Below are 26,001 nucleotides of genomic sequence, written 5' to 3' on the forward strand. Positions count from 1 at the left end.
CACAAGGCTGCCTGAGGAGAGAAGGCTGCGGAGGGAAGCCCTGCATGGAGGTGAGGGGAGTATGAGGGCTGGCATGGAGGTGAGGGGGGTATGAGGGCCGGCATGGAGGTGAGGGGAGTATGAGGGCTGGCATGGAGGTGAGGGGAGTATGAGGGCTGGCATGGAGGTGAGGGGAGTATGAGGGCCGGCATGGAGGTGAGGGGAGTATGAGGGCCGGCATGGAGGTGAGGGGGGAGTATGAGGGTCGGCATGGAGGTGAGAGGGGAGTATGAGGGCCGTCATGGAGATGAGGGGGGTATGAGGGCCGGCATGGAGGTGAGGGGGGAGTATGAGGGCCGGCATGGAGGTGAGGGGGGAGTATGAGGGCCGGCATGGAGGTGAGAGGGGAGTATGAGGGCCGGCATGGAGGTGAGAGGGGAGTATGAGGGCCGGCATGGAGGTGAGAGGGGAGTATGAGGGCCGGCATGGAGGTGAGAGGGGAGTATGAGGGCCGGCATGGAGGTGAGAGGGGAGTATGAGGGCCGGCATGGAGGTGAGAGGGGAGTATGAGGGCCGGCATGGAGGTGAGAGGGGAGTATGAGGGCCGGCATGGAGGTGAGAGGGGAGTATGAGGGCCGGCATGGAGGTGAGAGGGGAGTATGAGGGCCGGCATGGAGGTGAGAGGGGAGTATGAGGGCCGGCATGGAGGTGAGGGGGGAGTATGAGGGCCGGTATGGAGGTGAGGGGGGAGTATGAGGGGCGGCATGGAGGTGAGGGGGGAGTATGAGGGGCGGCATGGAGGTGAGGGGGGAGTATGAGGGGCGGCATGGAGGTGAGGGGGGAGTATGAGGGGCGGCATGGAGGTGAGGGGGGAGTATGAGGGGCGGCATGGAGGTGAGGGGGGAGTATGAGGGGCGGCATGGAGGTGAGGGGGGAGTATGAGGGGCGGCATGGAGGTGAGGGGGGAGTATGAGGGCCGGCATGGAGGTGAGGGGAGTATGAGGGCCGGCATGGAGGTGAGGGGAGTATGAGGGCTGGCGGTGAGGAAAGGAGAGATTCTTTTTTTAGACCTATTGCAAAAGGGTGGTTTTTAAACTTTTATTATTCTTTTTCAATAATTGTAAAACTTTATTGATCTTCTTTTTACTTTTTGTTTTTAGTCCCCAGAGGGTACAACAACTAGCAATGCTTTGTTCCCTCCTGCAGTATGATGGAATGTCATAGCATTACATCCTACTGCGATTCCACAGGCAGTCTATCAAGACACACGCACAGCTCTCTGCAATCTCAGAATTGATATCGGCATTGTCGAGGGTTAGCCTGCACAAACAGACTGGTCAGTGATGTTGTCCGGTTCCAAATTGACCTAAGTAGGAGCGCTCCTTTGAGAGGCAAAGCATTGAGCCATACACAGTATATGGTTAAAGCAATGAACTCTGAGTTTATTATTTGCATGTCTTGGTTTTTATAGCCAATCGCTCTTGCAGGGATGCGACTTGTGGTTAAACAGGGAAAAACTTGTGACTTCACATTTGACAATAAACTTATGACTTAACATTTAACTTAGACTTGTGATATATGACTTAGACAAGCACATCTTTAAGAAATTGCTGATAACTCTCTGTGGTTAAGCCATCTCTTGCTAAACTTATGAACATCTGCTCTGGTGACCTTCCTGATTCCATTTCGGTCAGACGTAGACCTTAAGACAGGAAACCACAGGTCTGTTCCTCAGAACAGTCACCAGCTCTTTCACACATAAAATATCGCAGTATTCAGCCTTATTGATTCAAATAGATTACTAAGCAACATGTATTAATTTCTTTTAGCCCCTATCATTCACCCATTTTGGACATCAGGAAGTCACACGCAGGGTCCAGTTCTATTTTGAAAAGTCATAGTCGAGGTAGGTCCTATTGGTCGACTAGTCCCTATAAGGCGTCTCTAGTATAATTTATAAACCGCTGCTAATTATAATAAACATAATTAATCCAATCAACGCTTATTTACCATAATGACCAGGAAAATGGACTCGAATCTAGGTTTAACTTAGTCTCTATTTTTTTTTTTTTTAAACTCGTCAGGTACCCCCCTTTGCTATCCTATGATGTCAATGTACACGTGTAGATCAAAACTACCACCAGGGGTCTCTCTTCTCGCTCTAGTATGATGTTACAATACCAGTAGCGTGCACAGGTACGCACGGCGTGGGACTCCCTAATCTTCACCCACACCAATGTCCCTCCTGGAGATAGTCCTAATGGTGAACACGTCCAGGTCGCCTCACCCTGACCCTACACTACCTAGTGACAAGACTGGAAGGAACCGCCGTATATTCTGCGTAGCTAAGTAGAGTGGGTGGTCCTTCACAGTTGCTATCCAGTCCTTCTACCTCCCTCTTTTGTCTTTTGGTGAGTTGTGGGCTGTTAGGTTTTTGGTACATTAGTATACTTAATCTAGCTAGGGAGCAGGGACCTCCGGTCAGGTTAGCTGGAATATATGTGTAAGTCAGGTTACCGCAGGACAGGACCCAGCCTAATGGTAATTTGACGTGCCTAAAATGGCTGGGGCTTCGGACTGTGTGGTTACAAAGCATAGGAGTCTGTACCTTTCTACATTGCTCGACTGTGCGATTACAGAGTCTCTGGGAATCACTAGTCACCCTGGTTCTCTGCGCACAACCTCCCATATGTTCTTTATTACACGTGAAGTTATAGCATACCTCAGCCGGAGCGACATTCCTGACCCGGAAACGAGTCATATTTGACCAAAGTGTATGTTCGACCGCATCACAATGGGGACAATATTCATATACATTAAGAAAGGTATTTTCCTGGAAAACATTGCTCTCCTCCACATCACTATCGTTATGCACTATTGAATATATATCGCAAAGTGTCTTTATTGGAGTGGGGATAGACAGTAAGCAAGTCCGTAAAATATCTTCCCCACTCCGAAGGTTGGGCATGCACATGTGGGAGATATTCAGTACGTCTTTTGCAAAGTATTCCCACATGTTGGGGTGTCCTTCCGCCCAAACAGTCCATCTTCTTCTTACATCGACAGTTGGTGAGGAATTGTCCCGAAAAGAGAGTAGTCCAAGAAGACAAAGGGTAAATAATACACCTATCCAGACTATCAATGCTGGTGTCCAGGTTGCCATCCCCCTCCCCCACCCTGGGTTGGGCTTACTCTCCACCCCCCTCGTGGTGCTGAGGCGTTGGAACTTTCTTGCAGTGTGAGGCATGAATCCAAGTGGGTTTGCCTTCTAGCTTGACCGAGGTGGGAGTGGTTAACAGTATTTGGTATGGTCCGTCAAAGCGAGGTTCCAAAGTCTTTCTGACGTGTCTCTTTACCACCACCCAATCTCCAGGATTCAGAGAGTGGGATCCTTCCAAACTATCAGGGTCTGGAATAGAAGAGAAAACTAGGTCGTGTGTTATTTTTAGCTTTTGGCATAAATCCTGCACAAAGGAAGTAACTTTATCATGACCCAGGGATAGAGCTTGTGGGTGATACAGTCCTAACCTAGGCACGGAGCCAAAGAGAATCTCATAAGGAGACAGTCCTGTTTTCCTATTTGGCGTGGTCCGTACTGAGTAGAGGGCCAGGGGTAGGCACTCGGGCCAAGGTTTTCCTGTCTCAACCATGGCTTTCTGTATCTTAAGTTTGAGGGTGCCATTGAGTCTTTCCACTTTTCCGGAGCTCTGCGGATGATAGGGGGTGTGAAAGGCCTGCTCTACTCCTAAGGCGGACATGACTTCCTTCATTACCTCACCAGTGAAGTGAGTACCACGGTCGCTCTCAATGGTCTCTGGTACCCCAAATCTGCACACTAACTCTGACACAAGTTTTTTTTGCAGTGGCCTTCGGGACCGCGTAGGCCTCAGCCCACCCAGAAAAGAGGTCAACGCATACCAGGACATACTCATACCTTCCTGACCTGGGCAGCTGGATGTAATCTATCTGTAGTCTCTGGAAGGGGTACAAAGGTCGTGGAGTGCACTTCCGAGGGGTCTTTACTACTTGACCGGGGTTGTGTAGTGCACAGATTTCACAAGCCTTGACATATGCCTTTGCCATCCTGTCAAATCCCGGAGCGTACCACATTTTCTCCACCAGGGCTACCATAGCATTGCGCAAGGCGTGCACCTTTCCATGAGCCAAAAGGGCCATACTAGGATAGGCAGCCGCAGGTAAACACATACGGGAACCCATCATCCAACCTTCATTTCCTTTTACTGCCCCTGCACTTGCCCAGCGCTCCTGCTCTTGCCCTGAGGGGAGTAGGTCCACCTCCTTCTGCAGTGGGACAGAGAGGGTCTGGTCCTTGGCAGGGGGATCAGGATCCTCCTCCGCTGGGCAGGACCTGGTCTGAACTCTGCACACGGGTGCCCTCCAGTCCAGCAGGGCTGCAGCCTTAGCTGCTCCGTCTGCCTTCTCGTTGCCTCTGCTTTCCAAGGAGTCCCCTTGGGTGTGTGCTTTTACCTTTATATGGCTACCTGCTTCGGGAGCATGATAGCTGACATTAAACTACTTACTGCCTCACCATTCTTTATCGGTCTGCCTTGAGCTGTTAGGAAGCTCCGCGCCCGCCAGATCGGCCCATAGTCATGCGCAACGCCAAACGCGTACCTGGAGTCCGTGTAGATATTAGCAGTGACTCCCCGGGCTAATTTGCAGGCCTCGGTCAGAGCGCACAGCTCCGCTTCCTGTGCTGACATATGTGGGGGCAAGGCGCGGCCTATCAGTACTTCATTCATTGATACTACAGCAAACCCTGTCACAAATCTGCCCATCTAATTCTGGTATCGTGATCCATCCACAAACATTTCAAGGTGGGGGTTCAGGAGTGGCTTATCTGTGACATGAGCAAATCCAGCTGTCTCCTGCTCCATCAGAGCAGCACAGTCATGCTGGTGCTCGGTGTCAAAAGCTTCCTCTTCGCCTAGGGAATTGACAAAAAGTTGATCCCCTGTGCTTACTCCCCCATTTGAATCAGTGTCACCTAATGGCAGTAAGGTGGCCGGATTCAAAGTTGTGCAACGTTGAAATGAGACATTGGATGAAGAGTGTACTGCAAGTTCCATTTTGATCTGTCTAGCAAGAGACAGATGTCTACGGCTAACCGTGTCAGAATACCATGTAGGTCATGGGGCGTGAGGACCACAAGAGGGTAGGCTAGGACCACCTCAGAAGCTTTCTCAAGTAGTGCTTGTACGGCCAGAACTGCTCGTACACAGGAGGGTGAACCCCTGGCTACTGCGTCAAGATGTGCACTGTAGTATGCTACAGGGCGCTTTTTGTCACCATGCTCTTGTGTGAGGACGGCAGTAGCATGTCCCGCCATCTCAGTCACGAACATCTGAAAGGGTTTATCATAGTCTGGCAGACCCAGTGCTGGAGCACTGGTAATCTGTATTTTCAGCTGATGGAAAGCTGACTCGGCTTCCGGGGTCAAAGCAAATGGCTTCGAGCTCAGGCAGTCGTACAGAGGCTGCATGGTCATGGAGGCAGAGCGAATCCACGGCCGACAGTATGACACTAGTCCCAGGAATGTCCGCAACTGAGCATGGGAGGCGGGGAGTGGCATGTCCTCCACCACCTTGGTACGTTCTGGCGTGAGGTGTTTTGTACCAGGACCTAGGCAGTGACCAAGAAACACAACATGAGATTTGCAAAACTGTAATTTGTCTTTACTGGCTTTACACCCGCTGTCTGCAAGAAAACAAAGGAGGCTGAGTGAGGCCGCAACGCAGGCAGGTCTGTCCGGTGCACAGAGTAGGAGATCATCAACATACTGAAGCAGGGCCACACCTGGTGGGACCGTCCATGCATCAAGTACAAGCATCATACATCGGGTGAATTGATTTGGGCTGTTTTGTGCCCCTTGTGGTAGAACAGTCCAACAGTACTGTTTTCCTCGGAACGTGAAGGCAAACAGGTACTGGCAATCGGAGTGTAGCGGGACGGACATGAATGCATTGGCAAGATCGACCAGGGTGTACCAACAGGTTCCGGAGGGTATGGTGGACAACAGAGTGTAGGGGTTGGGGACCAAAGGTGTCTCTACGATGGTCACCTTATTGATTTCTCTTAGATCGTGAACCATCCGGTAGGTATCAGGTTCGCCTTTCTTGCCTTTCTTTTTAACCGGGAAGAGTGGTGTGTTAGCGGGTGAGACGCAAGGTTTTAAAGCATTCAAGGCACATAACTCTGTAATAGTGGAGGCTATTGCGTCTTCCTGTGCCATGGCTAGGGGATACTGGCGAATCATGGGGGCTTTTTCCCCATCTTTGAGATACACCATGACTGGGGGTACGTGGAGACGGCCCAAGTCTGTCTTCCCTTTTGCCCATAGGGTCTCTGGTACTGCTGAGAGAACCTGTGTATCTTCTGGGGTCAACACATATACAGTACAAGAAGGAGGCGGAGTGACCAAGTCTGCTGCCATGAGACAGAATACTTGGTGGTCGGCCGCAGAGGTACTGACATGAGCCTCACCGGAAGGATGGAGCTGAATACAGCACCCCAGGGGTCCCATCACATCGGTTCCCATGATGCAATCCCCAGCAGGTGACACCAGGAAGCGAGTGAGGACTCGTGACCCTTGAAAAGAGACTTCTATGGGTTCAGTCTCACGCATGGGTGTTGGTTCACCGGACACTCCAACGGCTATGGCTATGGAGTCTGAGAGGGGAATACTAAGGTCATCGACTTGTGAGGTACTAACACATAATTTAGTGGCCCCTGTGTCAATTAAAAAGGGCACCTCCTTCCCCTGGATTTTTAGAGGCTGAAAAATTTGTGGTCCACGTGTGTCAGTAACTATAAGGGACACGGGGGAAGGAGTGCCAGACCTTCATTGGTAATTGGTATACTCGTTGTTTCCCTGTGGGCGGGATGATGTGGTATTGGCCGTACTTCCCTGTTGCCCCCTTTCGTCTGACATGTTCTGTCTAGGGCCTTTAGGGGCCCTACAATTACGGGCCAAGTGTCCAGTCTTCCCGCAGTTATAACACTTACGGGTCTCCCGCCTGGGGTCTGTAAGTCGGGCTGTGTCCCCCTCCATGGTGTAATGTTTAACCATAACACCCTTTGCGTGGTCTTCTGTGTCCATGACAAATCCTACAGCTTTCTTATATAGATCACGCGGTTTGGCCTGTCGCCAATCGGGGGTACATGCTTTAACGCGGTCGGACAGGCGCTTATCTATTCCTTGCATAAAGGCTTCACAAAAAGCAGCATTACGTATGGCTTTTGGACAATCATATAAACCCAGATCTCTGCCAACTTCCTCTAAACGGCCAAAGTAACATTCAATAAACTCGCCCTTGTTCTGTCTACACTGGGTTAGGGCTGTACGTCTCTCTTGGGCTTTATCCTTAAACCAGGCCTTAACCTTGTCCACATATTGAGTACCACTAAGTAATGTCTGGGGGTCATCTGGGCGATCTTCAAGACCACAAAATTGGGCAATACTATTGTAAAGGCCCAGAGGACATTTTACATTCATAAGACATTCCATATCTGTCCAAGTGGCAGAGTAGTTTTTCTGTATGACTTCCAACTTTCTATGGAAAGCTGCTGGCTCTGTCTGGGGATCGGGCAGTTGCTGACACAGTGCCATCTGGTCTGTGGCGCTCCAGGGTCGCCATGTAGTGACCGTAGACCCAGGAGTTGGTCTACTTGCGTCCGTGGGTCTGTCATTAGAAGACGATGGTCTGTCGGTGTCCTCTAGTCTGACCGTGCCCAATGGTGGACTCGGTCTGTTTGTTTCTCTATAATGGGTAGTGGAGGTTGTAACAGGGAACAAGGGAACCAGTTGTCTACACTGGTCCCTGGGACGTGGAGTCCCACATACCGTACAGAGTTCTTTAAAACAGGCATTCTGTTGACCACAACGTGGACAGTCCCAAGCCGGACCTCTATTTACTTCAGGGCCCGGGGGTCCTGATTGAGGGCTGTAGGGAGGTGTATCCATCTGGGCAGTAGCCTGTGGATACGTAGGGGGCAGGGGCGGCAAATTGGGATACAGAGAATTAAAGGGATTATTAGGAGACATTGGTGGAGCGGCCGGGACGACAGGAGGGACTAATGGAACCGTAGGGGTTTCCATGGGAACGTCTATTGGTGGCCGGGCCATAGGACAATAAACTAAAATGCCCTCGCCTCGGGACTCGGAGTCCCAGTGTTCGTCTTCTGCTGTTTTAGAGCAGTCCAGGATGGCCTTCATGCCCTTTTCCAAACCCTTATTTCTTATTTCCTTTCTATGCTTATCCTCATATTGTGACCAAAATTCATAATTGAATGTTCCCGCCTTCTTGAGGCCTATACGTTTGTAAACTTTATAGGCTTGTCTGCAAATGTCCTCCCCTTCTCTATCATTAATTATTTCAATAGGAGTCTGATATATCTTAGATTGTTCAGACCCCATGCTTGACCACTTCCAACTATTCTTCACTAAGTATACAGGACGTATATTTCACACAGTAAACTAAGATAATCACTGAGATTATCTGGGAACACACAGTTCCCTGTCCCGGAATAGATTTACAGAACTAAACCGTGGTCAACTTCAAACACTAGGATTCAGGGGAGACCAGACTTCGCCTCTTAGGGAACTTTTAGTATTATTATAACAGATCCAGAGTAACAATATGACTGCCAGAAATGAGACTATAACAATAACAATTATTTCAATCTCCAATACAGACAACATGACTCTTTAAGTCCCAATGAGTGAGTTCTTCCGTCTAGCACAGTTAAATGAACTTATTCACTCTAAAATATGGACGGGGCAGAAAATATAGGAAACAGGCAACAACTAACCTCTAGTCCGTTAGAGACACACAGATCTAAAGAATCCAGACTGTATAATAGTAAGACAACCTCTTACCTTTACACCGGTGTTTTCAGTCTGGGGTCTCAGGATCCAGTGTCCACGTCAACGGGCCAGGAGTTTGTTTCAGTCTACTGGTTGCGATGTCCCGTAAAGATAAGCCCCGCCCCCTAGTTGGACGCCAAAAACTGTCGAGGGTTAGCCTGCACAAACAGACTGGTCAGTGATGTTGTCCGGTTCCAATTGACCTAAGTAGGAGCGCTCCTTTGAGAGGCAAAGCATTGAGCCATACACAGTATATGGTTAAAGCAATGAACTCTGAGTTTATTATTTGCATGTCTTGGTTTTTATAGCCAATCGCTCCTGCAGGGATGCGACTTGTGGTTAAACAGGGAAAAACTTGTGACTTCACATTTGACAATAAACTTATGACTTAACATTTAACTTAGACTTGTGATATATGACTTAGACAAGCACATCTTTAAGAAATTGCTGATAACTCTCTGTGGTTAAGCCATCTCTTGCTAAACTTATGAACATCTGTTCTGATGACCTTCCTGATTCCATTTCAGTCAGACGTAGACCTTAAGACAGGAAACCACAGGTCTGTTCCTCAGAACAGTCACCAGCTCTTTCACACATAAAATATCGCAGTAGTCAGCCTTATTGATTCAAATAGATTACTAAGCAACATATATTAATTTCTTTTAGCCCCTATCAGCATTTAATGGGTTGACATCTCTGATGAGACACGTGGGTTATCAGAGGTATTCCCGCTGGGTGTCAGTTGTAAGAGACAGCCGGTACCCGCATTGTATGGAGGGAGACTACCGTGCGATCTCCCTTCATACATGTTCTGCAGGGGCAGGACGTAAAAACACGATAGGCCGGTCACTAAGGGGTTAAGACCTTTAGGCAGCTTGGAACGGATGTATTTGCACATCGCATTGTGCGCATGGAATTAGCATAGTATAAAACCCATTGATGTCAATGGGTTCATTCATATTAACGATTTTTTTGGCAGGTTATTTTGGTTGTGTTCAAAAAAATAGTCCCTGCTCGATTTTCATGTGTATTTGCACATAAAAGGGCCCCATAGAAGTCTATGGGAGGTGCGCACGCAATACGCAGGGAGACCCAGTACAAAGGAGTACAGTACAATGTGCCAAAACGCGGGCAAATAAACCTCATTTACTGTGTTAATATGTGGCGCTGAGGTGTGTGCAGCTGTGCATACGCCCCATGTGAAGCCGCCCTTATTGAGAGCTGCCGTGGCTCTCCGCTCGGGGCGCACCCTTGTAATGCCTATATTCCTTAACAGTACACACGTAGGGAAACTGTGAAGCTGTTAGTCCGCCTCCTCACGGCTGGATCGGTTTTCACATGCAGGATCCTGCAGCTGAATCTGACCCTGTGCCCGGCCAGTGACCCCCGCGTTCTTGTCTGTAGTCTTCATAGTCTGTGCTGCCGATGTGCCCGACGGTCCACTAGGGCACATGCACAGTACAGATTGTGCCACGCCATCGCTTGTCGATGACCCGTATCCTGCTACCTTTCCGTAATGATGATTGCGGAAGAGCCGTGGGTCGGACGGCTTTCATTGATTTCAGTGGAAGCTGTCCGTGCGGACTCCGCACAGAATCGCAGCAGGCTGTGACTTCTCCACGAGCGGAAAATCGCAGTTGATTTTCGCTTATTAAGAGGAAATCACCATTTGCCATAGCATGCTATGGGTGGTATTTGCTGCGGAATCCTGAGGCGGACGCCCGCACCGGGTTCCACAATGCAAACCCCCCTTGTGCAGACGGCCTTACTGTAAATGTATTCTATACATAAGTACATAGAAGCATGTACCCATAGTATGTGAGCACACCACAACAAAACAAGATATTATAAAGGTAGTAGTCAGGATAAAAAATGACATTGAAATGGGCTGAGCATTGTGTAAAAACGTCAGTCCTACTCCCCTCACTCGCTGCCCTGCAGCTGCCGCTCCTGAGGTACCTGGTCCCCCACAGCACTCTGCAAACTCCAGCAATGATCTGCTGTGATGCTGCTATTACTGCTGCTAATACCAATACTGGTGCCTAGTTACATCATAGTATATGTCCTAAGAGTATTTGTTTTACTAGTTAAACCCAAAGGAAAAATATTATGAGACCGTCTGCTTATAGGGGACTTTATAAGGGGGCTCTTAACCTGTTGCTGTTTATGCAAATATAGTACACAGCAGCAACCCTCAGACACCATGGGTTTTTTTTGTGCCATTTTGGTTAACCCCTTAATGACATGGCTTATTTTGGCATTGAGGACCAAGCGATTTTTGGTATTTTTCCATCGCCATTTTTCAAAAGCCATAACCTTTTTATTCTTCCATCGACGCGGCCGTATAAGGGCTTGTTTTTTGCGTGGCAAGCTGTAGTTTGTATCGGTGCCACTTTTGGGTACATAGACTATATCGTAAAACTTTTATTATTTTTTTTATGATAACAGAGAGAAAATGCATCAATTCTGACAGATTATTATTTTTTTTTAACAGCGTTAATCATGCAGCATAAATGACACACTAAATTTTTTCTGCGGGTCAGTACGGTTACAATGATACCAAAATTCTTATATTTTTTTAATAGGTTTTTACACTTTTTTGCAATAAAAAGCCTTTTTTTTTTAAATCTTTTTTTTTTCTCTATAGCTGCATTCAAAGTCCTGTAACTTTTTTATTTTTCTATGTACAGAGCTCTGTAAGGGCTTATTTTTTGCGAGACGAGCTGTAGTTTTTATTGGTGAATTTTGGGGAATGTACGGCTTTTTTGATCACTTTTATTACATTTTTTTGTGAGGCAAAATGCTAAAAGTTAGCATCTTGTCTCTGTTTTTTAGCGTTTTTTTTACACTTTTTGTCGTACAAAATAAAAAGCGTGTTCACCTTTTTGTATACGTCGTTACGGACACGTCAATACCCAATATGTGGGGTTTTAATTTTTTTTAACCTTTGTTTTAGCGAATATTAGAAAAAGCATAAAAAAGGGTTTTCTTTTACATTTTTTTTTACATTTTTCTTTTTTTAACCTTTTTCTTTTCTTTTTTTTTACACAATTTGAGTCCCTCTGAGGAGCTTGCAGCACTGTGCCTATGATCGCTGTGATAAGGCATGGCAGAGCTACTGCTCTGCCATGCCTTATCACTTATACAGTGATCATAGGCATAGGCAATGCAGGACGCCAGTGCCTGGCGTCCTGTTGCCATGGTGACGGGCCGGGCTCTCTCGATGACATCGCGAGAGCCGTCCGGAGACACAGAGGGAGCGCGCTCCCTCTGTGAACTCTTTCTCTGCCACTACTACTGTTGCGGCGGGACGCCTGCTGTGACTGACGGCCGGCTCCCGCTGCGGGATAGCGCGAGGTCAGTCATGATTTAGTGCTATCCCGATGACGTACCGGTGCGTCCTGTTGCGGGAAGTACCAGGCTCCCAGGACGTCCCGGTACGTCCTGGGGAGCGAAGGGGTTAATAAGAGAGTGGGTCTTTCCACATAATATGCAATCTTCCTTGAGAAGAATAGATTTGTCAGGGACTAGACTTGGTGTGGCTTTATTTAATGGTCGAAGCACCACTGAAGCCCCAAACTTCCAAACTCAACTCTTTCATTCAAATACCAAATAGCTCACGGAGAAGTAATTAACACAAATGTTCACTAACTTTATTTTCCTGCTCTGTGGAGAATGTAGAGTGACAACCGTCTCCCTATACACAAACAGGGAGAAAGTTGTCACTCAGGATCAGTGGTTGCCAACGTGGGCGTTATTGCCCCCTGGAGGGCGTTTTTAGTTCTCAAGGTGGTGGTGGAATGAAAAGGAGCAGTAGGGGGTGTTGGAATATAAAGGGGGGGGGGGTTGTGTGTGCTTTGTTGTTTTGTTTTTCTTGTGATACCTCGGTGATACCACTTCAAACTTTCACTTGTGGGTCTCTGGGAGTTGTAGTTTTAGTGGGCGCCAAGTGTCTTGTCAGAAGCCTCATATCAACTGCAACTCCCAGAGACCCACACAATTAAAAGTTCTAGCCAATCAGCAGCATTATGGAATACAGCGGGTTACATTGTTCTTTGGGTTATCCAGTATGATTGATCTGTAGCGGAGTCATGGAGTTATAAAAGTCATACATCATTATATGATAGAGCGACATAAGCAGTGCATTCTTGAAGCATACTTTAGAAAAATGGCTGAGAAGAAGAAATGCTGTCAATATTAAAATGAATACTGGAAATATGGATTCATCCCTTCTACAAACGGACAGCTTCCCTTGTGCCTTGTTCGTGAAAGGCATTTTCGATGAAAGCTATAAAGCCTTCGAAATTGAGTGATCACCTTGCTAAAATGCATTCAGACAAAGAGGGTAAGCCGATTTCATTTTTCCAAGGTTTAAGGTCAAAGTTTGAGAACTGCAGCACTGCAGGCAAGCTGTTTGGAAAATCTGCTCCCAATGCTGACAAAGGCATCCTTGATTCCTATAAAGTCTCTTTACTAAAAGCGCAATATGGCAAATCACATACTATTGCGGAAACACTTGTGTTACCCGCAGTTAAAGAGATTATCAGTACTATGCTGGGGCCTGACATGTGTGCCATGGTGAAATTGATTCTTGGAGTAATGACACCGTTCCAAGAAGGATTGACGAGATGGCTGCTGATGTGGAAGAACTGCAGAACTTGCATCTTAAAGAACACAGGATTTGTAATGCAAATTGACGAGTCAATGGTTAGACACAATAAAGCATTGCTGCTAGCTGACATTTGTTTCATTAATCGGAATGGAGGTAGTGAAGGAACTGTTGTTTACCAGAAATTTAACCACCAACACAAAAGGCTCCTCTATATACAAAAGAGTAAAAGAATTTTTCCCCCCAAAACCCATCCCTTTAACAAATGTACTTACTTGTGCAACCGACAGAGCTGCATCCATGATTGGTCGATATCGCGGATTTATAGCCCATTTAAAATGTGCTATACCTGGCATAATGGCAATCCGCTGTGTGATCCATCGGCAGCACCTTGTTGCTAAACATTTATGTGGGAATTAAAGCCCTGCAGGCTCTGGACATAGCAGTTCCAGGCTGCCAGCTCCCGGAGGTAACTGACAACTACGGGAAGTCCCCTTCCATCACCCCTCCACCCCCTCCCCCACCCCCCCGGTACAAACGATCACATTAAAGTCAATGGAAAGTTTAAAAAAGTTAGTTTCAGGTCCCCTTGCCGATCAAATGCGTAAGGAATGCTGAGGATACTCATGGGGCTGTGGTCCTTGGTCACAAAGTTAGTTTCACCTGCCGTCACGGATCTATACGTGTGATTTGGCTTTTTAAGAGATAAAAAAGTTATGGCAGTCAGAAGACGGCAACAAAAAATATTGTATTATTATAGAAGACATTTTATTATTAAAATTAGTAAAGATAAAAAATGTATATGTATCTGCGGGCTGTACCGAAAGTCATGCAAAAGTGGTCATAAATTCTTTATTAATTGATGCAGTTTGTTCAAATTGCACATGTAGTTGGAGAGACTCTTCCTCTATACGGGGGTTTCAGAATCTTGTTCTTCCTTGCAGGTGAGTAATGGATTCCAAGCAGAAACAACGTGCTGTCATTGAGTTCTTGACGAAGGAGGGGTGAAGGCTGTCCGACATCCACAGAAGGCTCCAGAATGACACCATTGACAAGAGGTATGTTCACAGGTGGGTGAAGAAGTTTACAGAAGGTGAAACCAGCAATGAAGACAAACCACACAGTGGGAGACCATCAACTGCGACCACTGACACGAATCGTCAGCCAGTGGATGAGAGAAGAAAAATAGTCCAGGCAGCATAGGATGAAGCAAACTTGGTTGTGGAGGAAGGAGTAAAGGATACAAGTTTGCTTCATCTTATGCTGCCTGGACTATTTATCTTCTCTTGGATGAATTGCTGCTCTTGATCCGGACCCTTTAAACTGGGCTCTGCATTATTTTCCTCCTTGCCTTATGATATAGACAAGTATTCACCAGGACACTTTGGTGGTCTTTAGTTGCTGCTGTGTGCATTATTTTTTCTACAGTGAGTGGACGATTTGATACACGGCTGGGCTAATGAGTTGAGGGCAAACAGTGACCTCCAGGACTGCCACGTCTGACAATATTCCCAACTAGTAATAACACGATTATGTGTTACAAGTACAAGTTAATCAATAATTTATCTGTGCACCAAAATGGATCTATTAGCCCCTTCTTCTATAAACAGTATATAAAAAGATTAAAATGGAATGTGTAGGCCCTGTAAAAATTGTAGAGGGTGATGGGGAGAAAGCAAATATGTTGAAAGGTTTTTCGCCAGTGCATTCACACAACAAAATAAAATGTTAGATGAAATGCAGAGTGATAGAGGATCACTATTATTACTGAGCCCACTGTGTGTGTGTGTGTGTGTGTGTGTGTGTGTGTGGGGGGGGGGGGGGTCACGATTATCGCTGAGACCAATACAGGGGACAGTATTACTACTGAGGCCACTGAGGGTCACTGTTATTACTGAGACCAATAGAGGGGACAGTATTACTACTGAGGCCTCTGTGGGGGTCACTATTACTACTGATGTCAATACAGAGGACAGTATTACTACTGAGGCCACTGTGGGGGTCACTATTACTACTGATGTCAATACAGAGGACAGTATTACTACTGAGGCCACTGTGGGGGTTACTGTTACTGCTGAGGCCAATATATATGACATTATTGCTACTGAAGCCACTGTGGGGGTCACTATTATTACTGTGGCTGATATAAAGGACACTATTTCTACTGGGGCTTATGTAGGGGACACTTACTACTGACGCCACTATAAAGGTCACTATTAATACTGATGCTAATACAGGGGACAGTATTACTACTGAGGCCTCTGTGGGGGTCACTATTACAAGTGAGGCAGATACAGGAGACAATATTACTACTAACGCCACTGAAGAAGTCTAGGGTTCTAGAGTCGCATGTTCTAGATTCGCGTGTTCTAGGGTTCTAGAGTCGCGGGTTCTAGGGTTCTAGAGTCGCAGGTTCTAGAGCCACGGGTTCTAGGGTCGCAGGTTCTAGAGCCGCGGGTTTTAGGGTTCTAGAGTCGCGGGTTCCAGTGTCACGGTTTTAGGGTTCTAGAGTCGCTGGTTTTAGGGTTCTAGAGTTGCAGGGTTTAAGGTTCTGTAGCCACGGGTTTTTTAGGTTTCTGGAGTCGCGGGTTTTAGGGTTCTAGAGTCGCAGGTTCTAGGGATCTAGAGTCGTGGGTTCTAGATTCGTAGGTTCCAGTGTTCTAGAGTCATAGGTTCTAGGGTTCTAGAGTTACAGGTTCTGGGGGTTTAGAATCACGGATTCTAAAATCGTAAGTTTTAAGGTTCTAAAATCACAGGTTCTAAAATTGCAGGGTCTAGGGTTCTAAGGTAGCAGGTTCTAAGGTTCTAGAGTCGCTGGGTCTAGGGTTCTAGAGTCGCAGGTTCTAGGGTTCTAGAGTCGTGGGTTTTAGAGACTCGGAGGTTTTAGAGACTCGGAGGTTTTAGAGACTCGGAGGTTTTAGAGACTCGGAGGTTCTAGAGTCACAGATTCAAGGGTTCTAGAGTCACGGGTTTTAGGGTTTTAAAGTCGCAGGTTCCAGAGTCGCGGGTTTTAGGGTTCCAGAGTCGCGGGTTTTAGGGTTCCAGAGTCGCGGGTTTTAGGGTTCCAGAGTCGCGGGTTCTAGAGTCACGGGCCTGGATGGTGGTGGTGATAGTGGCAGTTGGAGGAGAAGGGATGAACAGGTGCAAAAGTAAGAGGGGGCTGAATACTTAGTTAGCTGGAGAGAAATACTCACATTTCCACCAAATTATATATAGCTCCAGAACTCCAGCAGTGTGTGCCCCTGTGCTCGCCTGTCTTTGGAAAGAAGAGAAGGGCTCCAATGTGGGAGGTGCCCTATGGCTGGTGGCTCATGGTCAAAATAACAGTTAACTGTGCCTCCTGGTCTTCTGAGGGTCGGCCAAGATATAGAATGGTTAACGCCAGTCTGTTTTCCCTCCTTGGTGCGGTAACAGGAAGAGTCTAGTGTCAGCCCTGTATTCCCAGATTAAGGAAAGTAACAGCTGAAGACCAATGAATGAAGAGGTCTGCCTCCTATGGACACTAAGCTAAAACGGTTAGCTTGGTGCCTGCAGGAGAGGTACCACGGTCTTCATATGTGTTCTTCAATGACATGGACAAGAAATGTACTAATGAAGGCTTAACAATCCAGTGGGTGTGTTCGGACCCTGCATCTGCCCAAAGGATTTTTTTAAACTATGTCCCTCTGGCCTTTTGATTATTCCTTATGTGATCAACATGACTGTTCCAAACTCACTGTGCACAATTTATCTTGCAATGAGCGCATGTACAATTTCTTTTGGAGTGCTGTTGGTAGACCCCTCAGTTTCTACTGCACATACAACGCCTTGTATCGGACGTCCGAAACATTGCTTCTTTTGTATCGTGTTGGTGATGTAGGGGATGTCATCCACATCACTCAAAGACCAGTGGAGTGGAGGGCTTCGGGTGGCTGCGTCTGGCACACTCACTGGTCTGTTAAGCCCTCATTAGAATATGGTGCGGAAGCTTTACAAAGTACTTTTCCTATTACAGGGCTGGTTTAATAGATGGAAAACAGGTGACAAGTTCCCTTTAAGATATCATTAAAAGATCATACCAACAGTTGCATGCAGCCAAGAGATGTAAGGGTACTTGTGGGTTATCTGTCAGCAGTTTTTAAATTAATTTCACTAATACATATGTGTAAAGAAAACCACTATTTATTTCTTAAACTCTTTTTATTTCTCCAAAACATAAATATTTATAATATTATTCAGGTGATATAAACACAGCAATAGGCTGTCTGCAGATGGGCGGAAATTCCGTGGCGGGATTCCCCACAGAATTTCCGCCCGTACACGCCTGCATAGGATTGCATTACAATATGCAATCCTATGCAGACGGCCGCGGTTTGTCTGCGCAAAATCCCACGCAGAAAACAAACCGTGGCATGCTCTAACGAGCCCCGCACAGAAACGTCACTCACCGGCCGCCGACTCCGCTCTGTGCATGCGCTGGTTGCCCGGCAGCCAGTACATGAAAAAGCCGGAGCTGCGGGAGTGGGTGAGTTCAGTACTGCTCTCTGCAGGCGCTCAGGTTGGGTCCGGCTGCAAGAATTTTCGCAGCAGGATCCGACCCGGCCGTCTGCAGGTGGCCATAGCCTGCAAGGTAGCATCGAATGGGTCTATTAACCCTTTCCAATCCATTTATTTTTTCTCACCCATTCTCCCCAGCTCCAAATAAATTGCAGCTGGGGAGAATGGGTGAGAAAAAATACATTTCCCTGCACCCTCCTGAACTGACAGAGTTCAGGAGGGTGCAGGTGCTCACTGCACCATGGGGGATCTTGCTTACCTGTCCGGCGTTTTCCACATTCTCCTTCTGCCTCCCGGCTCGGCGATCATGTGACCGCTAGGGTCAGGTGGCATCCAGCGGTCACATGATCGCCGAGCCGGGAGACAGAAGGGAGAATGCGGAAGACACCGGACAGGTAAGCAGGTTCCCCCACGGTGCAGGCTCCCGGTTCAGCGTTCATGTGACCGCTGGGGGTCAGGTAACACCGGCGGTCACATGATCGCCGGCCGGAATCTCTATGCATTGCATAGCGCTAATTGAGCGCTATGTAATGTGTAAAGGAGAAGGCAGAAAGGGTTAAAAACCCTTTCTGCCTTCTCCTCAGGGGTCCTCGATGAGGATCAGTGCAGAAGTGTATCTGCACCTGATGTGTCTGACGATCGGGTGCAGATCCACTCCTGCACTGCAGTGTTGGGCCTGCCCCGACATCGGAGCTGTGGAGGGAAATTATGTCGGGGCAGGCCCGACATTGGATTGGAAAGGGTTAAAAAAGTGGTGACATATATAAACCACAAATACCGATGTATGTTTGAAGGTTTACATTTGGTTTTTGTACCGTTTTTGGTGGCTGACAGCATGTTGGGGATAGTTTAATGGGTAGACAATATGTTGGTTCATAAATGTTCATGGACAAATGACTGCAATCTTCACAATGACCACTAGATGCCGCTACAGTATAAGGTATTCTACAACCTGGCCACCAAACCACATTTTGAGTTGTGCCATCTTGTTCAGTATCTGCATCTTGTGCTTCAAGAAACATATTTGCTGTCTGTTAAAACTAATTAGGCAAACAAAAAATTGTACAGTTATTTTAGTGAAATGCATTTCTTGCACAAATAACCCAGTAATCGTATTTGTTTCTCCTAGTGGAGATGGAACGATGGGAGTGTTCAACATAAAGAGACGCAGGTTGGAGTTGCTTTCAGAATACCAGAGTGGAGACTTGACATCTGTAGCTATAATGAAGGTTGGTTGTGCATTGATTTCTGAAATACCTTAAAGTTCTTTTAAGATGCCCACTGTATCCCTGTGCCAAGTGGCACATAAAACATTCTTCCGTTTGTATAAGAAAAGCAATGCTTCTCCGACCCCTGTGTAGTATTAAACTCAATGAGAGCTGCATCTGCACTTACAAGCATGGGTCTTACACTCCGCACCCCTGTGTCTAGCGGTGCTGACAGCAGACGTCCAATAAGCTGATCGGCTGGGGTCCCGAGTGGTGTACCCCAAATATTGATTATCTATTTCCCTGGAAACTCCCTTTGTCTTTCCTGATAAGTTTTGTTCTTGAGACCTTCCACCATTTTTGTAGCCCGTCTTTGGACTTGTTCTGTTTTGACAATGTCTTTCTGTAGGTGAGGTCTCCAGAACTGGACACACCACTAAATTGCTTATTTATACAGAATTTCGAACCTTCTTACAAAGATTCGTGCCCAAACATAAGGCTGAGTAAAGATGCAACCTCCTTAATCTTGTGCGACAGCAATCGCTGTACTGGTATTTCTTATCAAGGCGGCTGCCAACTTTTTGTTCTACTTCCCATAATGACACAGTGGACTTGTACTTGTAAAACAGGACCGCAGCCTGAGCCAATCACAGCATTCTCTGTGGAGGCGGGGTATTCAACCCACGTTACCAGGAAGAGAATGCTCGCTCAGCGCTGAGGATGACATGGAAGACTGCCGGAGCGCCTGGAGAGCAGCGAGAGGGACCGGGACAGCGCCTGCTAGGTAAGTATTAAGACACCCCTGAAAATAAGACGCTGTGCCTCTTTTGGGGCAAAAATTGTCTTATTTTCGGAGAAACGCGGTAGAAAGCTCGGTGCTAAATAGGTGGAAGGGGAGAAACTCCATTATAGTGCATAGCACTCCATATTATGTTATGGAGCAGCTACGTTTTATGGCTCCTTCACACAGATGCTCGCCGTTTTGGTCCGTGAAATATGCAGTGTTTTCATAGACCGACGCTGTGTGCAGTCACTGCGGATTTGTACCTTCTTGCATTTCATTGTATTTTATACGTGAACACGGTGAATATACGTACAAAAATACAAGTAGGTCCCATTGATTTTTCCTACCTTAATGCGCAAATATGCAGTAAATTGCATGCGTGTTTAAGCGATCCAGTTAACGTTAACCCCTTCCCACTCCAGCACGTACATTTACATCCTGGAGGGTCGGGGTATGTATGAAGAGAGGTCGCGGGGCGACCTCTCTTCATACAGCGCGGGCGTCAGCTGTTTATTACAGCTGACACACGCGGTCAATAGCTGCAATTGGCCATACGGCCATCCACGGCTATTAACCTTTTAAATGCCGCTGTCAATTCTGACAGCGGCTTTTACTTCCCCCGAACAGTGTTTCGGGGTCCCGTACGCCACCCCTGCAGTGGGATCAGAGGAGCCGTGCAGGTTTCATGGATGCCGGGGGCCTTCTGATAGGCCCCAGGGTTGCCTTGAGAGACTGCCTATCAAGCCATCCTCGTGGGGTTGTTTGATAGGCTGCCTGTCAGAATTCAGTATGACGTAATGCTATAGCATTACTAATAGTCATACTGCAGGAGCGATCAAAGCATCGCATGTTGTAGAAAGGTTAAAAAAAGATCAATAAAGTTTTATTAATTGTAATTTAAAAAAAGTAATAAAAGTTTAAATCACCCCCCTTTTGCTATATGTATATTAAAAAAAATCAAAATCATAAAAGAAAAATATCTATTTCGTATCGTCTCATCCGGAAAAGTCAGATCTATCAAAGTAGCACATTATTTACCCCGTACGGTGAATGTCGTCCGAAAAAAAAATAAAGAACGCCAAAAATGCACTTTTTTAGTTACCCGGTCTCCCAAAAAAAATGCAATAAAAAGCGATCAAAAAGTCGTATTTATTCCAAATCGGTACTAACGGAAACTACAGGACATCCCGCAAAATGAGTCCTTGCTCAACCACGCCGACGGAAAAATAAAAAAGTTATTGTGTGCAGAAGTGGCGGCAGAAAATAAGTGAAAAAAATTAAATGTCTTTGAAAAAAAAAAGACTAGTACAGTAAAAAAAAAACCTATAAAAGTTTGGTATCGTAGCAATCGTACCGACCCATAGAATAAAGTTATGTCATTTTTGTTGCAGTTTGTGCGCCGTAGAAACAAGACGCACTGAAATATGGCAGAATGTTGGGGTTTTTTTTCATTTTACTCCACTTAGAATTTTTAAAAAGTTTTTCAGTACATTATATGGTAACTGTGTAAACAAACCATAGTGACATGTAAGGGGTTCTGATCAATGGTAGCTCTATCAAACTATCATTTTGGTTGAAATCCATTTCAGTCTGATGTCTATGGCTCCTTAAGCTCACGTTCAGTCTGAACAGCAATGACTTAGACTGATTGTAAGTTGTGTACAGGGTGTTGTCATGTGATGTGCGTACACCTAGTGGTAACGGGGGGGAATGCAGATCTTACTTAGATTTCATATCTTTCCTTTCTTTCTCCGTCTTTAGAGAGGTAAAAAAGTGTCTTGTGGCTCCAGTGAGGGGACGATCTATCTGTTCAACTGGAATGGATTTGGAGCAACGAGTGATCGTTTTGCTGTGAAGGCGGAGTCCATCGACTGTATGATCCCTATTAATGATAACATAGTCTGCACAGGGTCCATGGACGGCATCATCAGGTCAGTAGTCCTATTTACCTGTTATGTAAGCTGCTGACAGAGAGGTTAGAGACTTCCATCCCCGCCATCGAGTAAAGCCATCTGCAGCGGTGTGACGCCACAAGTTGCATTTCACTGAACCCTTTTTCATTCACACATGAGTAACGGATACGGGGCTTGTCCCACTGAAGTCAATAGAAGGTCCTTGTTTTTGCCATTGCTGTTTATTAGCTCCAACCATGCCAGCACCAAGATGTGTAAGTGTATGCACATCCGGGACCCTGTCCAAGACCCCCGGACAGGATAAAACCCCTGCAGCTCCCGGGATTAAATGCAGTACTTTAATTACCAAACAGATGCAACATTTTATTGTACAGTAGTAGCCATTATGTTATAGGGCAGTTTTATTGTACAGTATATACTATGGCCCCTCTACACAGGAGCCATAGGTGCTCCTACTGTACAATAAAACTGCCCTATAAGATAATGGCTTTCATCCGACAGCAGAATGTTTGTCCACTACAGTATGTGTGTGTATATGTATATATAAATGTATGTGTGTGTATATGTATATGCTTGTGTATATGTATATAGAAATGTATGTGTGTGTGTGACATATATATACATACACAGAAACGGGCAATCTCTGGTGTCCTGTCCATGTGAGGCAGATATAATATATGGCATTGTTAGACACTGTGGAGTATCTCCTTACTGATGTATGGACCAGTCTTTCCATAAAGTATATAGTTTTATGGCAGTCACACTATAGGCGGCCATCTGGTACTGCAACTGTTAAATACCACTTATCACACCAAAGTCATGTAAATCCTCAACCAAGTTGACACGATGGTAAGGTTCATGTGTGACATTCTCTTAATGTATACATATAACTACCCAGAAGCTAGAATTGGCCAAACGTATGTTAGAAAAGTGTCCTTAGGACTGATATTCTTCGGTATACTTTTGCCTTAAGTGTACTTAAAAAAGTGTAGTTGACAGCGCTTTACAGGACAACTATGTGGCAAAAAATGTATTCCATGCAATATATATATAATAATTTTTATTTATTTTTTACTTATTTTTTTACAAACATACATCTGGATCTAGCTGGGTTATAGACTTCACAGGGTAATTTAAAACAGTCCTACTAAATAGAGTGCCTGGATGTGGTATGAACCTAGCCTAAGGCCAAATTCACATGAGCGTATATATATACATTTGCACTGCATTTTTGCTCTTAGGGCATTGCATATTTTCCCGCACAACTGAGTATTTTACTGTATGTTTTGCGCACGCAGAGAAACCCGCTGCCACTGTCCCGTACATTGAAATGACTATTCAGTCTAATCAGTTTCATATATTCTACAAATGCTCATGAAAATAGGACATACTGTAGATCTTTTCCCGTGACAGAATTGCGCACGCAATATACGTACTTGTGGACGAGCGCATTGATATCAATGGGCTTTATTCACTGCATATTGCCGGCGCAAATACGGTCATGTGAATCCGGCCTTAGTGTGTAGTCCAGGTCTTCTGTACAGCTGTTTTTAGGCTAAAGTTTTTTGTGTTGATCACACTACTAACAACGACCTGTCTGTCCGTGCGTGAGTGAGTGGATTTGTGAGTGACTTAAATGCTCCGCCCTTGATCACATGACGATGACGTCATCAAAGTTTTTTCAACCCCCGTGAGGGAATTGCATGCTCTGCACCTGATCACATGACTGTGACATCATCACAGGACCTGTAAGCACACGGCTGCTGTCCAGCTAGGTGTTTGTTAATATTCTATAGCGACTGAGGCTGCAGGGTGTCTGTAGACATATTATTATATTCCACAACACTTCTGCTCGATTCACAACCTGATTGGTTGTTTGGGTTGGCTGATTTACAGCGATTGGTTGTTTGGGCCTTTTGATGACGTCACCGTCATGTGATCATGGGCGGAGCATGACTGTGACATCACAGGTCCTTCATCTCCAGTGCTGTGCTGCTTGTGATCCCTGTTGTATAGGAAGAACATTGTATGTAGCAGAGCTGTGTGTGTGAGGTGCTTCTAGCAGAGCTGTGTGTTTGAGGTGCCTCTAGCAGAGCTGTGTGGTGCATTGCACCACCAGAAACACTGGTACTATACCTTCCTAGTAATTACTAAGTTGATGACATATGATGCCTCAAATAATAGCCTTGTGTGACACAGAGTGTTAAGGCAGCAGAAATGCAGTCCTAAGCGCTCGCTCACGATCTGAAGGTTGCGAGTTCAATCTCAGCATGATTCAGGTAGCCGGCTCAGAGGTCACTAAAATGTGTACCCAGCTTGGTGGGGGGGGGGGGGGGGGGCAATAAATTAAATTACTGGAAAGCGCTGCAGAATATGTTGGTGCTACACAAGTAACAATATTTATAAATGTATTTATATAGAAACCAACCATGCTTCCATACATAAGACAAACACATGATGGAGAAAGTAAATAGAATGAATGTCTTGTGTAGGAAAATCGGGCTGAATTGTTATAAATAGGTTAAATAATGTATTTTCTGTGTAAAGATGTTCATGAACACAATTTAGTTTTTTGCTGTGAAATAATAAATGCAAAACCAGAATTAATTACTTCATACATTTTTCTAGAGCCGTTAACATTTTGCCCAATCGAGTTATTGGCCCAGTGGGACAACATCCCGGAGAGCCCATAGAACAGCTAGCAAAGTCGAGAGATGGCAGATTCTTAGCCAGCTGTGCCCACGACCAGAAGGTGAAGTTCTGGGATGTGTTAAACATTGGCTCAGTTATAGTGGATGTTTACCGGAAGCGGAAGAAAAACCGGCAGCTACAAGCCTTGAGCAAGAAGGCATTTGGAGGAGCTGATGACTTGTTTACTGACTTGCAGGAAGACCAGGCAGAAGCTAAGGAAAAAGAGGATGAGGATGAAGAGGAGAGCGACAGCGATGACTCCGACAGTGATTAAACAGAAGTGTACTGGGCATGTGATGGACATCGGAGTCCTCCGTCTATTAGACTGGACGCAGGCTGTGCATCTACCGGGGACGGTAATGCTACCAAGTCTTATTAACTCAGCGGAACAATAGAATACATATTTTATCTTCTGGCCATTTTTAAAATTTGTAGAGGTGGCACAAGAGTAAACCCGCCACAACACAAGTCAGTGAGTGACATCGCTGTGCCACCAGCCATGATCACTTATGCTCCTGTAGCTACTAGCGCTATTTTGTATTGAACTGATCTCTTCACATGCCTCTGTCATGGTTCTGCTCTACCTACCCGTGCCTGTAGGTGTATGCCAATAATCTACCTTATTATATGGACAGGACTTGTACATACCTAGAGAGGCGCACTCTATTGACAAATTATTTTATTAAAGGTTTTACATGGAGACCAGAGGACATGGTAGCCGGGACGTCGTGTGCTAGAATGTTACGTCTGTTTACATTGTATCTGGCATGTAGAACATGCAGAAATAAAAGAAATGTGCTTCTCTCTGCCTGGACGCTGCCCAGCATTTACCATATAATATGCATATGTACACGGGGTATATATATATATATATATATATATATATATATATGAGTGTGTGTAATATATATGGTGGAATGGAAGTTGACAAGTTAACTTAAATTTCTGGCTACTGGAAGAAGCGGTGCAAACATCAACCCATCGCATGCAAAAGATTCCACTGCAGAATGTGGTTTGGCCCTGGGTGCTGGCCACAATGGCTGTAAGTAGAGTAATGTCAAGTGGAATCGGAGCTCATGATGAAGCATTAAAAAGTGTGCAGAGAATAGAAGTACAAACTGTAGTGCTGCTACTGGAAACCACAATATAGTACTTGCCGTACTGCCACCAAATGCTCATTCCAGTGTTCTCCAGCCTGTTACTGGGAACAGCGGTGAGTGGCCCCCCGGCCCCGTGATCGCCGCTATCCAATGGATAGCGGCGATCACGAAAAAGTTTTTTAAATTTTTTAAAAAAGTTTAAAAAGCTTACATTTCATCTCCCCTCACAGAGCATATCTGCGGACCTTACCCCAGCTTCTGCGCACACGCTCGTCGCCAAAATGGCGGACGCAT

The 26,001-nt window shown here is 46.0% G+C and overlaps 1 protein-coding gene across 2 annotated transcripts; it reads left to right on the forward strand.

Moving 5' to 3' along the window:
• Positions 1-25,080, forward strand: LOC136627115 (WD repeat-containing protein 55-like). 2 transcript variants are annotated; one of them, XM_066602051.1, is made up of 5 exons: positions 1-50; positions 14,420-14,533; positions 19,141-19,240; positions 21,765-21,934; positions 24,545-25,080. In XM_066602051.1, exons 3-5 carry the CDS (start codon positions 19,154-19,156, stop codon positions 24,879-24,881), a joined length of 594 nt encoding a protein of 197 aa, XP_066458148.1. In that variant the 5' UTR covers positions 1-50; positions 14,420-14,533; positions 19,141-19,153; the 3' UTR covers positions 24,882-25,080. The 2 variants fall into 2 exon arrangements, with proteins under 2 accessions (XP_066458148.1, XP_066458149.1); XM_066602052.1 differs by lacking the exon at positions 1-50 and adding an exon at positions 13,138-13,211.
• Positions 25,081-26,001: the final 921 nt, after the last annotated feature.

The sequence above is a fragment of the Eleutherodactylus coqui genome, chromosome 5 (assembly GCF_035609145.1).
Source record: "Eleutherodactylus coqui strain aEleCoq1 chromosome 5, aEleCoq1.hap1, whole genome shotgun sequence".
NCBI lineage: Eukaryota > Metazoa > Chordata > Amphibia > Anura > Eleutherodactylidae > Eleutherodactylus > Eleutherodactylus coqui.